Below are 17,438 nucleotides of genomic sequence, written 5' to 3' on the forward strand. Positions count from 1 at the left end.
GAGGCAACGCACAACTCCCGTCCTGTCGTAAAGGCTTTACGACACAGAACACATTTACGACACTGTCATGGCTGCGCACGGTGTTGGTTTTGAGAGTGCAACAAACATTGCAAATCGGAAGGAAAGTAAACGACAGGCACGTCAAGAAGCGCTCGAGAAGGTACGTTAATAAACCTCAAGGAGAATCAAATCTTTATTCAACCGAATCTGCGTTTCACTTGCGTCTTAACGTACCCGTTCGAGCCACCATACTGATTAGCATGCCAAGTAGGCTAGCATTACTGTAATCTATTATTTTGTATTAATAGCAATGTTCTTTTATTAGTCCCACATTTTGAATGAGCTCGACTGCACATATTAGCAGCGTATGTGCCTGGACTGGTGTGTCCCTGTTAAATTACAGGCAAGACATAACTAGGCAAACATTGGAGATAGGACTCCCAGGTGTGTTTGCCTGATGCTTTATGTCTTTGGTACAACAGCTTATGTTATCTTTTTGCTTTCAAGCTGTGTTGACAGAGCAGATGATGTTTCTGCTTGCATTAAGGGACGTAATCACGTTATCAACCTCGCTCACATGTGCTTGCGCTATGGTAATTTGCAGTAAAAAGCCTACGTGTAACATGAATATACTGTATATATGTACTATTACAATGAAGCCATCTTGTAATTTATCCTCTACCACTTACATTGTTTTGCACTTTTTTAGGCCAAGCATCAGTATGAGAAGGAGGAGAGGAGGAAGGAACTGAAGAGACAGAGAGGGGAAGACACTTGGATGCTTCCTGAAGTCACTGACAGGCTGAAAGAAATAGAAGATGTAAGGTCCACATTTTCCACACAATGTTTAGTAATTGATAATTGTTCTATTTTTTTAATACAATGACTTGCTTTACTATACCTCAATTGGATACATTGGATTCATAATTCATAGCTCGGCACAAACCAGTTTTATTTGAAACACGCAACTTTTACAAATTGGCTGGCTGGAACAGGAAGTTGACCAATGCAACAGTATTGATGCTCCACAGACTTGAAATCAATTGAATAACTATGATATATCATATCTTGATTATGTAGCAGACAATTCCTATTTTCTTTACAGGATGCCTCTGTGAAAAACAAAAAGAAGAAAGATAAGAAATCTAAAAAGAAGAAGGAGAAGAAGAAGGCCAAGAAGGAAAAAAGGGCAACAGATGCATCTAATGGCTCAAGTGACAGCTCAGCTGTGAGTTAAATCATCAAAGCATCCTTACCTTTATCTTATTCACAGCACATTGGTTTGATATACTTTTTTACTTTTGTTTTTAAGTAACCTGTATTCCAAAGGAATTGTCACAATAATCTTCTTGTTTTCTTGTTTTCTCTTCCCTTCTTGTCAGGACTCAGCCGAGGAGTGGGTTGAAGCTCAGTCAGTATCTCAGTCACAACCTGCAAAAGCCTGGAAAGTTTCAGAGAAGTCCAACCCTTTGGAGAACAATGGCGACTCGACTCAGAGTGTACAGAGTGTTCAGGTACCATTCTGTTCCCAAATATGTTGATTTATACATTTGGTGGAACTCCAAAGCCAATGCAATATGGATATTTGAAAATATGTTGTATGTATTTCTTTTCTCTAGCGAGATGAATGGATGACCTTTGACTTTTTGGCCATGAAAACCACATCCACAGCCGAGAGGAGAGCTGAAAAAGACAGACAGAAAGAGGAGGAGCGGGCAAAGGCTCAAGCCATTGAACAGGTAGATAACATTCGAAACAATTTTTTTTTTCAGACCAGTGTTAGCTTTCAAACCTGACATTTCTGAATGTTAATTTTCAGACTGCAAGTGACTAACTATTTGTGTGTATTTGTAGGCAGGTCTGCACAAATTAGAGTTGAATCCCTACTGGAAGGATGGCGGATCTGGTCTGCCTCCAGAGGAGAGAGCTGGTACTGTTGCAAAAAAAGGTAACATTACAGTTTCCAACCTGGATTTTTCAAATATTGATAATATTCTATTGTCTCACGGTATCAAAGTGTTCCTTGATTGGGTAATGTTTTAAGCACTGAATGCAAATATCTTCGCTTCTTCTCTGTGAATTTGTCAGTTTTTCCTTTTGTCATGGTTATTTTTCTTCCACATGTTTGGCTAATTGACATTCTCTCGCTAAGAAAGGCCTTGAGAAACACGAATACCAATATTTACAATATCCTTCTAAATATTTCAGAAGGTCCAGTAGTGAATGATGGTGGCTTGAGCTGGCTGAGGAAGAGCTACCAGAGGATGAAGGAGCAGGCCGAGAGAGAGCAGCGCAGCCTGGATGACGTGGTGGCAGACAGATATGGAGTAAGAACACGCGGCACAATTATCCAACTACACACATTAGCAATCACCCATGCTTGGAAAAAGCCAGTAGATAGATTTTACGTAACATTAACCTTTATTTTGCAGTCAATGGAGGAATTCCAGCAGCGACTTGCTGAGGCAGAAAAGGCTGTGTATGGACAAAGAAGCAGAGGAGAAGGGGACAGTGGTGCGAGAGGCAGGTGGTTGGAGGGAAAGGAGGAGCGCAGGGAGACTTGGAGGAGGAAAAACCCAGAGAGAGATCAGTGGAGAAGAAGTGAAAGAGATTCATCACCCTCAGCACGGGACAGATATTCAGAGAGAGGCAGATATCGAGAAGGAGAGAGAGATAAACCGAGACACAGAGATAGTGAAAGAAACTCAAACAAGGACAGAGACAGACAAAGAGATAGAGAGAATCAAATGAAGAAAGATGAAGAAAGAGAGACAAGCAGAGATCGGGAAAGGTCCAGTATTGCATCATCATCATCATCATCAGAACAAAATTGGTGTCACCGTTCTTCTTCTCTTGGATCTCTGAAAGGCCGCTTTCTTAAGCCCTCAGAAGATGATGACATCAGAGGTGAGTTAATATCACCCTTTTTTACCGGACTTCTTATCTCTGTATGCTTTTTAATACCTCTACTATTGCAGAGCGCCCTCCTCCCACATCTCGGTCATTTCTGAAGCCCAGCTTAGACGCTGACGACCACTCTGGTCCACAGACCCGCAATTTACCGACCGTGAAAAAGAGTGACAGTCTGAGCCATCAACCTGATTCTTTAAAGAAAGAAGAAGAGCGAGGCGCTGTGAAGCTAATAACTCCTCAGTGTGATGGCAAAGTGACAAAATCAAGGTCAGTTGTTTTAAAGAGAAACAAGAATGTGATGAATGAGGATTCCTGTTGAAGCAGATTGACTTTTTTGACAGTACCAACTACTTCAACGCAAGCTTTCGACAAAATTCGGAATCAAAACATACAGACAAAAACCTAACCTGCAAAAATGAAAGTGTATGAATTACACGCTAACGATGGATCGATAGCGCTGCGCCCGAGATGGATCCATCGTTAGCGATGGATATAACTGCCTTGCGCTGGAGAACGATGCTTTGACACTGCGCTGATGATATAATGACAATCGTTGATCTGCTAATTGCATACAATGACAGGGTTAGGGTTAGGGGTTGGGGGTTAGGGTTCACACTCCCCCCTTGCCGAGAACGGTAACAAAGTGAACTGCTTGACAATTCATCAAAGATTTTAAATTTGCATGCATCGACTTCTTGTTGATTCTTGTAGGTAACAACGCTCAGCGCTGCCATCTGTTGTCATCTAAACAAACTACACACATCCATCCGGGGCACAGTAATATACCATCGATCGTGAGGGCACAAATCGATCGATTTCTGCGCTAACGATGGATCCATCTCGGGCGCAGCGCTGTCGATTGATCGCGCAGATCCATCGTTAGCGTGCATATATACACATTACTGCCTTAACAGACAACCTCATTAATAATTTTGTTTATAAATTCTTCTGTGCGACTTGTATTCTGTTTGAAGGCATCTAGTTCTGTTTGTGCATCTATTATATTTCATGAAACTATTTTGCCTGAAACCAACAGACTATTATGTGTACTTGGTCATGTGTACCCTAAAGTCATATTGTTTAAAGCCCCATTCTTATTCTTATTCTAATATATGTAGGTTTTTGTTAGCTATGATCTCGCCATCCTCCTTTAGAAGAGGTTGCGGTACTTTGTGAATAGCTTTACCAAGGTAGACACTGACTCAAGTGCTCTTACAGATCCCCATTGTAATGTCATACTGCCTTAGGCAAGATTATCAACACTTTGAGTAGCCTTTTTAAGTCTTTCTTTGTTTTGCCTTGTTAGTCTAAGTTGTTTGCTGAAACCGGCGCTCACACAGAAGCCCTGCAGCATGAAAAGGGAGTCTACAGTGTCATTGCCTCATTACATTTAGCAATGAGAAGTGTAATAGCCCAGAACAAGGCTTCCCTGATGTTAATGAGTCAGAACAGACATAGTGAGAGTTTTTTTTTGGGCGGGGAAAAAAACAATTACAGTAAACGGTTCACACAAGATGCCTTAAAGTCATACTCTTTGTGTTGCTGTTTCAAGTGACAGCGACAGTCAAGAAGAAGAGGAGGAGGAGGAGGAGGCAGTTCCAATCCTCTCAGAAGAAGAGATGAACAAACTGGGTGCCAAGCTGGTGAAGGCGGAGATTATGGGAAACACGGTGAGTTGATACTTCTAATAAATTGTCAATGTAATGATATTGTCTTCCACTACAAGCGTCCATGTCACTACTTCCTGAATCTGCACTTTAAGCAACATGGGAAATGTATTTTTTTTAGCCATAAATGAGTTGTATCGCTGTAAACAAAGGGCAATGTCTGCATTTCCGGTACGGATTGCGTAGTGACAATGCAGAAGGCATCTACATCCGGTCGGCCTATGTTTTGTTATTCATGTGTAATCTACGCCATCCGTGGATCTATTTTTAGATTAGATTAGATTCAACTTTATTGTTATTGCTCATGTCACTGGTACAGGGCAACAAAATGCAGTTAGCATCCAACCAGAAGTGCAATTTTATAAGTACCTTAGTAGTAAGTAAATGTAGAAAAATGGACAGATCTATGTACAAACTATAACAGGCTATGACTATAATACAGTAAGGATATGTACATGGATATAACTGACTATGAATGAATATGGAATGAATACTAATGAATATGGCTATTGCAGATTATACAGATTATAAACAGTATGCACAGTATGGATGTGACAATATATAATAACAGTAATATGTACAGTATTGCAGTGAAGTGACTAGAGTATGGCTATTGCAGATTATATAAATTATAAACAGTATGATCTATGAATGCAACAAGATATAACAGTAATATGTACAATAGTGCAATGAAGTGATGGGGGGGGGGGCATAGACGTGCTTAAGTTTTTATGTCATAAGACAACATGCTGACAAATAATAGTCACAAAAAAATAACCCCCAAATATATTCCACATATTAAGTGTAGACCATATCTTCACTGCAATGCCCATGTGCATGCATTTTTTTTTTCCTAGTGCTGATTGGAAAGTATATCAGTCTATTCACTTGATCGCATTATTGATCTTTACTTTTTACTCCCTCCCAGTGTGTTCTCACACAAACACTGCACAGATCAGTGTCAGGATCTATTGTAGAGCAATAAAGAAGTGTCTCTTAACACACAAAGCGAAGACATCTCCGTCCCAGACACGGCAATCAAACCGAGATTCCCAGGCCTCCTAGTGCACGTTTAAGTGTTTTGTACATAAAGGTATTGATTTTGTGCACCTAAAGGTACCTATATTTGTCATGTCTGTAATAGGTGTGTTCTCGCTGAGGTCCCTGCAATACAATTTCACTAAATCTTGAACTTGATTCTTTAGTTTGTGAAATGAAATGTGCATTTTTTTTCTTAAATCTTTTTTTATTTTTTTTTTTTAGCAATTTTGGCCACTAATAGTTCTATCTCTGTATTTCAGGCCATGGTTGAGAAGCTGAAATGCCAGTTGGAGGCAGCTCGTAAGGCCAAAGAGAACCACGCCGCACAAATGAAGATCCACCAAACGGCGAAATCAAACCAGGTATGAAAATATTGCATTCATTACCACTTTGCTGCACTCACTATGCATTCGTTTTCACATTTCGACTGTTTTTTTTTTTTCTTCAAAATATTTCAAAATGGCTGCTAGACCCGAGTTCAATTCCACCCTCGGCCATCTCTGTGTGGAGTTTGCATGTTCTCCCCGTGCGTGTGTGGGTTTTCTCCGGGTACTCCGGTTTCCTCTCACAATCCAAAAACATGCTAGGTTAATTGGCGACTCCAAATTGTCCATAGGTATGAATGTGAGTGTGAATGGTTGTTTGTCTATATGTGCCCTGTGATTGGCTGGCGACCAGTCCAGGGTGTACCCCGCCTCTCGCCTGAAGACAGCTGGGATAGGCTCCAGCACCCCCCACGACCCTTATGAGGATAAGCAGTAGAAAATGAATGAATGGTGCAGTTTTGTACTTTTTTTGTACTTTTTGCTACTGGTATTAAAATACATGAAACAACTGTTGCCAAACCACACCACAAATTCCAGTTTCCAAAATTAGAGCAAAGCTGTTATGTTTCTATTTTTGTAGATTTTTGTCTATACCTATCTAGGGGAATTTATACACATGTGGGTAATTCAGGTCATCAACAGAGAGTTATGAAATCGCTCTGACCTCCTCAGATGTTCCTATATGTGTGCCATGGACCACTTTCTGAATAGTACAAGTTGTGAGCAAAGGTATGCCATTTACGGCATATTACTCATACCTCGATGAATTCCACTGTACGGCTTCTCGAAAAAGATTAAGTGCACTAAAACTTTACGCTTCTATTAGGGAGAGGCTCTTCAAGTGATGGAGCGCCCTTGACTGGTGCTTGAAGAGGTCCTTCGAGTCGGTCTTGTTTAGGGAGGGTTCATCACTCGCTGCTTCGTATTTACTTTCTCGCCTGATTGTGTGCAGCCTTGCAATGCCCAATTGACTTCAGCACACCATTCATACACTCCCCTCACTTACACACACTCTACAAGCGTTTTTATAGGCTCTTGTCCAGCATGTGTCTCCTTTGCTGAGACTTGTCTAATCACGAGTCGTCGAGTTCCTTGTTAGTGTAATTAGTGTGCTTCCATTGTATCTAACAGATGAATGATCTACGATGAGCAAGGCTAGGTCTAACGGACATAATACCAACTCACAAGATACTTTCAATGTTTTAAACCATTATTTCCTAGTAATACGGTAACTACTGAAATGGCATTATAATGTAACAACTACCTGGTTTTATTCGGTTTTAGAGAAATATTCAACTGTAATAATGTTTATAAAATATCTGAGCATTTTGGGGGATTCTTGTCAGTCAGAGGAATTTATAATCTGTTTTGGTGATCTCAGACGGCTGGCAGATCGAGTGAGGACCGGGAGGTCGTGCTGTTCAGAACAGACCAGTCCGGTCAGGCCTGGCCGGTCAAACCCCTGTCAGGACCGCAGGAGCCCCACGGAGGACGACGGAAAAAGAAGTCGGTAAGTGATGAATACTGAACTGCTGCCAAACAGCATTCATGTGCATTTAGCTAATGTCACAGATGCACCAAAACGCAGACACCATTTGTAGCCCATTCGGAAATCTATTAAATGATGTTAACTGTGTTCCGCACGCTTATTAATACTATTACTAATAATGATGCTCTTCTTTCTCTGTCCAGATCGAGACCCATGTTGACGGGCAGCGCGTGCGCTACTTTCAGGATGACGACAGTGTGGGTCTGCAGGAGATGGTCAGGAGGGAGAAGATGAGCTCCGCACAGGATCAGAATGCCCTCTACTCTCGAATGGCTGCCAAGGTAAGAAGGGGCTTTTATCACAAACTGTGCAGTGCAGTGTTCAACAAAGTTAAACACTTAAATAGCGACCTAAAGGTATTTGGTCAACACTGACCATGCAAAAAAAACAGCCTGGCTTGTAGAAGATAAGGTTGGCTATATTTCCCGGCCTGGGGAATTTAGAAGAGTATTAAAATGTTCATGCTCATGAAAGTCAGCAGCCAGCATTTCTTTAAAATGAGGCAACAGCAAGTGGGAGGTAATTTATGCTGTTATAATTCCATTTATAAGATAAATACATACACTAAAAATTACCATTAAATATGCAGTTTACCTATAGCTAATCATTGGAACAATTAAATATGAATTTCATTGTTTGAATATAACACTAGTAAATAAATGGTTAAGACATTTTTTGTGACATATTATTAACTCATCAATGTATTTGTATGCTGATGTCTAATTTGCGTAATTTGTCATGATATAATTGCATTGGCAATTTATAAATATTTTGCTAGACACTCTGCGGGCCCTTTCTAAATAATAGTAAAAGTTATGCTTTTTTTTGTTGTTGTCTTTGTAATCCACATAGAATGGCCGTTCATGATTGTTGTGTGCTTACGTGATGTGCTGTCTCTTTTTTGGTTCTCATCGTCAATATGTTTGATGACTGTCAGTCTAGTCTGTTTTGCACAGATTTTCAATGAAGTTACAATCAAGGCAGACGTACTCTTAAAGGAGGGAAACTACTATGTGTGTGTGTGTGTTCTTGTAAATACAGAGTAGCTGTCCGTATTTGTTTACATACACATGCACACACACCGGCATGCTTGGTGTGTATATTTATATATACACCCATTCTGCACCTACTTAGAGTTACACTAAAAATATTTCCACAGTTACCATGGCAGGGCTTCTATAAATACCACTTACAATCACAGGTATAGATTTCTGAGAGACAACCGGGTTTTGCTCCACTGGCTACGTCCCATCTCTCTATCACACCGTACACCATATCATTTGTTCCACACAATGTTTTTCTTTAATTAGCTGTATATTCTTTGTCATTTATTCCCCGTCAGACTCTCTCCTTTTGCACTTTTCCCACTCACTCATTTGGAATTAATGAACCAATCTCACCAAGTGAAATTATGAAAGCCCATGAAAAGGCAACTGGTAATAAAGGACAAGTTGACAACAGACATGTACTGTATATATAAATATAGTATACAACATAAAAATCTGCATTTTGTGTACCATTGCTTGTCATGTCATCCCAAAAAGAACAATTTCAAAACCATTATGATGGTACACTGGCATATAATGAGGAGAGTAGTAGCTCTGTGATTGCCATGGCAACACTACTTTAGTGGTTTATAATAGCAGCGGTCTTTCACAAAATCCTCTTGTGTGTATGTTACTGTCGAGAATCAGGATTAGTGCACCGACAAACTTTGCAGCACACTACAATAATATACACGGCGTCTTTGTGTTTGGCATGTAAATTCACATAATGCAGTTATGAACAATTTGGAATTGATTTAAATAATGTCAGATATGGTTATTGAATGCTGTAATGCTGGCAGAAAATAAAAAAAAGTAAACAACTCTGGAAAGCAATCAGGACAAACTGAGTTACAGTACCTCACAGACGTGAGTACACCCCTTCACATTTCAATAAATAGGTTATTATACTGGATATTTTCATTGAACATCAGTGAACCAATGTAGAGTAGTCAGTGTTGTCACTTTTGTTGCCATTGGTTCAGACCGGGGATGAAGCCTGTGTATTATTGGCCGGCGACTAGCAAATTTACACTGCTATTTGCACTGTTAATTTATTCTACTTGCCCTAGATATGCAGAGTTCAGTTTGTTTAATTATCAATAATAACGTATTGTTAAAATCAACCCCTCACATCCAACTCTATATTTGAGGTCTGTTCATCATTGGATAATCGACGTGAGGGTGCATATAAAATGTGAGTGAGTACATTATCTACAAAAGGTAGTGTGAGTACTGCTCTTGAACAACACACACATGCACACACTCCCTTCTGTATTGCTAAATCCAATTTTCACTCTCACTCCCACGCTTAGTCATGGACACACACTTCAACTGTGCTTGCCCCTCCCACTCTCACTGTCACACACACACACACACACACATACACACACACACACACACTTCAATCTGTTACAGTGTTACCATGGTGACAAGACTGAGACGTACAGACTAAGTTGCTACTTGGTGTCCTGCACGGAGACCCACTTCTTGTTCATACCGAGCGGTTAAAGCCACATACACACAAGATGAGAATTACAGTGTAACTCGTGCTGTCATATGATGGCGGGATTGCGATAATTAGTACGTTGGAGGAATTTTATCACAATATCTATGCAAGTGAAGATGGAACAACAAAAAACTGAATATTATATATACAGTGGTATGAAAAGGTTTGGGCATCCCTGATAATTTTCATGATTTTCCTTTTATAAATCACTAGTTGTTGGGATCAGCAATTTCAGTGAAATATATCATACACCAGAAGAACACGGCAATAAATAAGTGAAATAAAGTTTATCGGATTTACAGAAATTGCGCAAAAATTAAAAGTAGTCAGGTGCATAAATTTGAGCTCCCCAACAAAAAAATAACATCAATATTTAGTAGATCCTCCTTTTGCAAAAGGATCCAGAAGTTGCTGAAATATCCTGCTGTTCAACAATGAACAGTCTCAGTAACAACTGTTTTGTCTCTTCTGCCACACCCATCCTCCTGCCTGTTCTCCACCACCTGTACTCCAATCCACTCTCCAGATGATGGGAAAGACTGATGGCGACAACTACACGCTCGACGACATGTTTGTGTCAAGTGCGGCGAAGAGGGAAGGCGAAGGGAGGGAGGAGGAAAGGCTGAGGAACAGAGCCGCTGAGGAGAGCAGGAGGCTGGCTACCACCATGGAGAAATGCCGTCATTGTTTCGACAGCCAGGAGCTCCAGAAGCACCTCATAATAGCTATCGGGAGTAAGGTAATCAATGTAGTTTCAGCGTGATAATGCACGTTCCCGTGTTGTAAAGATTGGTAAACAATTCCTGGAAGCTGAAAACATCCGAGTTCCTGCATGGCCAGCATATTCTCCAGACATGTCACCCATTGAGCATGTTCAGGATGCTCTGGATCCCTGCATTTGATGCTTAATAGTCCTTAATTTTTGAGATTTCACTTTACCTTTTTGTGCATAAATGGCAGAGAGACACTCTAGTCCAGGGGTCGGGAACCTTTTTGGCTAAGAGAGCCATGAAGGCCAGATATTTTAAAATGTGTATCCGTGAGAGCCATATACATTTTTTTAAACATTGAATGCAATAAAATGTGTGCATTTTTATGTAAGACCAACAGTTTTAGATATAATGGGCTCTAATTACGTAGACCAGGCACACTACCCCACGCCAATGGGGTGTGGCCAGCACACGTTTGTGAGCAGCACAGTGTCTAATAATAAATCTAATACTTGCTGCCATTAATACAACTTCTGCTGCTGCATGGTTTTGCACCGTACTCAGTATATTTCATTCTTTTGGCCATCTTCGTCAGAAGGCTTGGTTCTGCAGCTTTAGCTAGGTGACTATTTGACTAAAGGAGGAAAGTTTACATTTACATCTTAATGGCCGAGGTACACTACCGCATTACCCAGTAATAATCGAGTTTTGGTGTTTGACCTGGAAAATATCATCAGGAAAGATAGATATGGTCGGCCGTATTGCAGTAGAAAATAGATGGACGGATTAAAATGCAGAAGAAAGTTGTTGATTTTTAATATTTTTAACAATGATTTCTGTGATGTTTACTTTAAAATGTTAGCAAACATACATTTTTATTGTGGTAAGAAACGCTTGAGAGCCAGATACAGTCATCAAAAGAGCCCTACCTGGCTCCCGAGCCATAGGTTCCCTACCTCTGCTCTAGTCTGTTTATTGTGTCGCCCATAGAAAAGCAAGACCACAACAGGTTAATGGCCGCCTTTTTGGCGACACAAAGGATGGACCATTATGGCCACTGTTATTGTCCTTTAACTGTGTCGCCTTCCTAAAACCACACTGTGAACTGTAATAAACTGTAATAAATGTGCTTTGCCGACTTCTGTCCAGGTATACCTGAGTCTCCCTGCAGGTGTGTCCATGACGGAGGGCCATTGTCTCATCTGTCCTCTCCAGCATCACTCCGCCGCCACCGTTTTGGATGAAGATATCTGGTCGGAAATGCAGGTGGACCAATCAGACTTCAGTTCAATGGAAATCAAACCAAATGCTGCTACTTAATTGCATGCTTTGTTTTGCACAGCTGTTCCGACGCAGCTTGGTACATATGTTCGAGTCGCAGGACTTGGACTGCGTGTTCATGGAAACACACCTGAACCCACGCAGGAGACAGCACATGGTCCTGGAGTGTATTCCATTACCTCGGGAACTGGGAGACATGGCACCGATATACTTTAAGGTGTGTGTATTTGCATTTATGTTATTTTGGCCAGTAGTTCTGATGCTTCTGTTCACAGAAAGCCATCATGGAGTGTGACGAGGAATGGGCCATGAACAAGAAGGTTGTTGACCTCTCTTCAAAGGACATCCGCAAAGCTGTAAGTTTCACGCTACCTCGGTCTAACTTGAACTCTTGCGTCATTTGTTCCTACCAATACCAATTTGTTTCCCTTGTCCTTTTTAGTTCTGTAATATTTTCCTCCCTCCCGCCCATCCTCTTTATTCATTGTCCGCTGTCATGAAATGCTTTACGCCTGGTTAATTGTTTGTGTGCTGCAGGTTCCCCGAGGGCTGCCCTACTTTGCTGTAGACTTTGGACTCCAGGGAGGGTTTGCTCATGTAATTGAAAATGAACAGAAGTTCCCACATTACTTCGGCAAGGTCAGTTTATGCATTAACACTTTCACACAGCACCTGCTCTTTTTCTACTTATTAGTTACCAAGTCATTAGTATCAGTTTCGCTAATCTGCAGACACCATTTTTCGTTACAGTTCCAAATAAGAAACTAGAACACACTTGAGGATGTTGTTACTGTTCCTTGCTTTAATAATTAAAAAAAACCTGTTTTAATTGTATTGATGTGCCTTGCTGTCACAGGAAATTGTTGGCGGTATGATGGACTTAGAGCCAAGGCTTTGGAGGAAGATGATTCGTGAGAACTTTGATGATCAGAGGAAAAAGGTTCTGCAGTTTGCACAGTGGTGGAAACCGTATGACTGCACCAAGAGTGAGGCTTAGCAGGACACACAAGCAGACCATATTGGTAGATAATGTACGTACAATATTGCATCTTTTTTTAAGCTACGATATGAAAACATTTTACTTCATTATGAATGGATGAAATACCAATTTATTATCAACAGGACACACAAATAGGGATTGCATTGCATTGCAATATATGGCATTTTCCTCATTTTGTCAGTTAGTGTGAGAATATTGATATATTCAAGATGTGAGTATATGAAAGTGTATAATGTATGTATTCCTTAAAACGGTGGGGATTCATGTTTTTTTCTACTTTTATTAACATTGCAAACAAGCACTGTTGACAGTTTACCTGTTTTTCTAGTGAATGGCATGCATGCATGTTATAGTTAGACCAACAAGCTGCACACTATGATCCTTATCCACCTCCTGCATATGCCTGAATTTTGTGCATTATTCGTGAAACCAAGGAAACTATTGAGGAGAGGAAAAAAAAAACATAAAAGTGAAAAGGAATCCACACTGGGATGTTTTTCTTTGTTTTTATTGACCTTTTCACAACACCTTATGGAAATAGTAGCTCCAAAAAAGTATTGTGTTTGTGTCAATGCAGTCATGGAACACATGCCCAAGCCCCCTCATCTAGCTTCTCTTAATACAGAGGAGCAGTGGTTCGACTTCGAGTCCCTCCCGGATGACAGAGCTCCTCACCTTATCTGTAAGGGAGAGCCCAGTCGCCTGACGGAGAAAACTCATTGTGTCCGCTTTGCACCCACAATCTTGTCCTTTCAGTCAGAGGTGGGGAGGGGGGTAGGAACGTAGATCGACCTGAGCTTTTGGCTCTGCTCCCTCTTAACCACAAAAGACTGGTGCAGAGTCTGCATCACTGCAGACGCCGCACCAGTCCACCTGTTGATCTCTCGTTCCATCCTTCCCTCACTTGTGAACGAGACACTGGGGTACTAAACTCCTCCACTTGGGCCAGGGTCGGAGATGGGATGCTACCCCTTTCTGGGCAAAATCCATGGACTCCGACTCAGCCGTTTCGCACTGTGCTGCAAACCCATCCAGTGAGAGCTGAAGGTCTGCAGAGACCCAGTCCTGCAGACACCAAACTAGATCCCCTCAACACCCTGGATGCACCTAGAAATTCTGTCCATAAAAGTAATGACCAACTTATTACCAGTAATGCGGACCAAGTCAACTAACCAAATCAGCCAAATTCATAAACAACTACACTGAAACCTTGGTTAGTGTCATTAATCCGTTCCAGAAGGTCCCACTCTAACCAAATTGGGTCAAATCCCATGAGAAATTGTGTAAATCCATTTAATCCGTTCCAGAAAGCCAAATATGTTAACAATAAAACACGTGTTTGTAGTTTTACAATTATAGTTTTTGATGTTGGAAAACAATTCAAAATATATTTTTTAATGAATGAATGAATGAAAGAGTCAAGGAAAACTGAACTTAAAAAAATAATTTGACCATCTTCCACAAGCCTTGTGGGAGACAACAACACGTCTGTCCTTTTTCTGTTCCCTTTTTTCTGGTCCAGCTGGACTGGAGCGTCCTTTCTACTTGATTTTGGGTAGGTGGAAAAATATTTGTGCCGCTGAATTGTTTGTTGCCACTAATAATTATTTGTTCACTGTGACGCAGTCTTGTGGAGTGATGTCCTCTCCACCAGATACACGTAATCTTCCCATTGATGGTAAGCAGAAATGTTACATCACAAAGTCAACCCGAACCAACTGTATTAATTTTGCATTATTTTGCAGTGTATATGCAGTATTCTTATTGGTCTAAGAATAACTTTAACGGATTTTGATGACAACACAGATTGGACCCTCCTTTTGTCAAATCTAGTTTCTCAGGATTTAATCTGTGCCTCTGGCTTTATGATCATGGGCAGCTGTCACTAAAATCCAAACGGTTGTGGCAAGTGTAGAAGCACGCCACAGAATCCCAAACCTCTGACACACATTAACTCCACTATTAAGCAATCAGCCACCTTGACCCAGTGTTCAAACTCATCATCCTGATCCTGAAATTTTAAGAGCAACTTGAAAAAAAATGCAATTTTGGGACAGCTATGCAGACCTGAAAAAACAAAAATTGACAACATGAAACCCACCTCATTAATTTTAAGAAAAGAAAGTCATAACAACAGTAAAATATGACGGTGGTAGTGTGATGGTCTGGAGCTGTTTTGATGACTTGCTGTGATAAATGGAATCATAAATTCTGCTGTCTTCCAAAACATCCTGAAAGAGAACGGCCGGCCGACCTCAAATTGAAACGAACTTGGGTTCTGCAGCAGGACAATGATCCAAAACACACCAGCAAGTCCATTTTTGAATGGCTGAAGAAAAACTAAATGAAGACTTTAGGGTGGCCTAGCCAAGTCCTGACCCGAATCCTATTGAGATGCTGAGGCATGACCTTAAAAAGGCAGTTCATGCTGGAAAACCCCCCAATGTGGCTGAATTACAACAGTTCTGCAAAGCTGAGTGGGCCAAAATTCCTCCACAGCGCCGACTCGCTACTTCAGCGATCTAAATTGTTGCAGGGTAGTTAATGAATGTGGAGAAAAACAGACTGTGTCTACCATTAGTGGCCATAATAATGTACAGTACCTGTCTGGCAGGTAAATTTTCATAGATCATAGAATTCCTTAATAATAAGACAATCTGGCAACACGTTTGCATTGTCTAGATCAGGGGTCTCAAACTCAATTTACCTGGGGGCCACTGGGTGAGGCTGGGCCGCATCAGGTAAAAAAAAAAAAAAAAAAGAAAAAAAAAAAATATATATATATATATATATAACTATATATAATAAAACATATTAATTATATTAAATATTAATATATATATGTAATATCATAGTCTTCAATGCTTCTGCTATACCCTCCACTTTTTCAGTGCTTTGGTTCTTTGCAAAAGCTCTAAATTATTTATTATAAATTAAATTGTATATATTAAATTATTAAATGAATGTTTAATGTTAATTTTTATTTTTCAACACAATAAGATGGAAAAATAAATAAGCAAATCAAAAAACAAATGAAACAAGTGAAACAAATTAACAAATTAATTTTTATTTAAATTATTAAATAAATGTTTAATGTTAATTTTTATTTTTCAACACAAAATAAGATGGAAAAAATTAAACTTTCATATCAAGGCGGGGTCCTCAAACTAGGCCAAATGCGGCCCGCGGGCCGTGAGTTTGAGACCCCTGGTCTAGATTTTGGAGTTTCTTCCTCACATGCTGAAAAAGCGACCATTGTGTTGATGAATTCCCTTGAAAGAGTGCTAAATGTCAGTTGAAATGCTAGGTTCTGTTCATTTGATTAATTACGCACATCAATAACGGTAAGTTAACCTTTTTCGTTATAAGTACATTTCCTTTGAGAGGTGAAGTTAGCAAGGATACAAAAAGGAACGGAAAACAAATTTCCCAGAGGAGGCGTTGCATCCTGTTTTACTGTGAAACTGACATACTGGTATTGTAGGTTTATTTGTTTCTAACGTGTAATAATTTCATTTGACCCCTTCACCATGTCCAGTACTGATAATTTATCCACACCATAATTTTTAGTGACACAATATTCCATATACATACATCATAAACATGCATTAAAACAAAGAGCACAACAAACATAGGTGTTGTATAGGCTGATAAAATTCATGCTTTAAGAAAACTCGCAACTTTCTTTTCGGTTACTTTATGAACGTCAGTCTGTTTCTGCAGCGCCATCACACCATCTAAGCGGTCCGGTCTTTAACTGGTTTCCCTTTTGTAAGATGTCTCCCGGGACTGTACAGCAGGTTATTTATGCTGCACAAGTGCCCGTGAGGATTTATGGATCATAGTAGCAGAGTGGCGTGGAGTGATGTGTGGTTATGGCCAATTAGGCTGGCTGGGATTTGATTTATAACTTGAGACCGCAATATGACTCGCTCTCTGCTGTCTCCTCATCGTGCACACACATCTCTGGTGTTATTTTAGGAACGCCCACACTGCTTTGACATTCTTTTTATTAGGCGTGCACGACCAATCTTGTCTTGTTGTGTGATATGGAGGTAGGAAAAAGTTTGGGCACCCTTGATAATTTTCAAGATTTTCTTCAGGATTCAACCTGAATTTTTTTTAAATTCAAATTAAATATGAATGCATTTGATACATGAATTGTTGTTTACTTGTTTGTTTATATCCATAATTCATTTATACCCTTACAAAAAAAAACAGGAATCTAGGAAATTTCTCCTTTACTGTCCAGTATCGAGGTATTTATTTCACAAGCACACTGAACCATTTCAGATCATATCGTTCTAAATGAGCCAATATCATCCTTGAATTGTATTGTCAACCACAAATCATGATACGGATCGAATCATTATTATGAAAATATATTGTCTAACAAGA

General features: G+C 40.1%; 1 protein-coding gene across 4 annotated transcripts; it reads left to right on the forward strand.

Annotated features, from left to right (window-relative positions):
- Positions 1-4: 4 nt before the first annotated feature.
- cwf19l2 (CWF19 like cell cycle control factor 2) lies at positions 5-15,758 on the forward strand. Of its 4 annotated transcripts, XR_009131368.1 has the most exons (20): positions 5-160; positions 710-820; positions 1,106-1,228; positions 1,383-1,514; positions 1,620-1,739; positions 1,855-1,948; positions 2,209-2,327; positions 2,433-2,907; positions 2,979-3,180; positions 4,466-4,583; positions 5,882-5,983; positions 7,329-7,457; positions 7,640-7,777; positions 10,576-10,788; positions 11,909-12,025; positions 12,102-12,257; positions 12,316-12,396; positions 12,578-12,679; positions 12,897-14,595; positions 14,667-15,758. XR_009131368.1 is itself a non-coding variant. In XM_058079313.1 (19 exons), exons 1-19 carry the CDS (start codon positions 68-70, stop codon positions 13,035-13,037), a joined length of 2,766 nt encoding a protein of 921 aa, XP_057935296.1. In that variant the 5' UTR covers positions 5-67; the 3' UTR covers positions 13,038-15,758. The 4 variants fall into 4 exon arrangements, 3 of the variants coding, with proteins under 3 accessions (XP_057935296.1, XP_057935298.1, XP_057935297.1); XM_058079313.1 differs by having other exon boundaries at positions 12,897-15,758; XM_058079315.1 differs by lacking the exon at positions 5-160 and adding an exon at positions 240-267 and having other exon boundaries at positions 12,897-15,758.
- The last annotated feature ends 1,680 nt before the right edge of the window (positions 15,759-17,438 follow it).

This window comes from Doryrhamphus excisus, chromosome 8 (genome assembly GCF_030265055.1).
Source record: "Doryrhamphus excisus isolate RoL2022-K1 chromosome 8, RoL_Dexc_1.0, whole genome shotgun sequence".
Classification (NCBI taxonomy): domain Eukaryota; kingdom Metazoa; phylum Chordata; class Actinopteri; order Syngnathiformes; family Syngnathidae; genus Doryrhamphus; species Doryrhamphus excisus.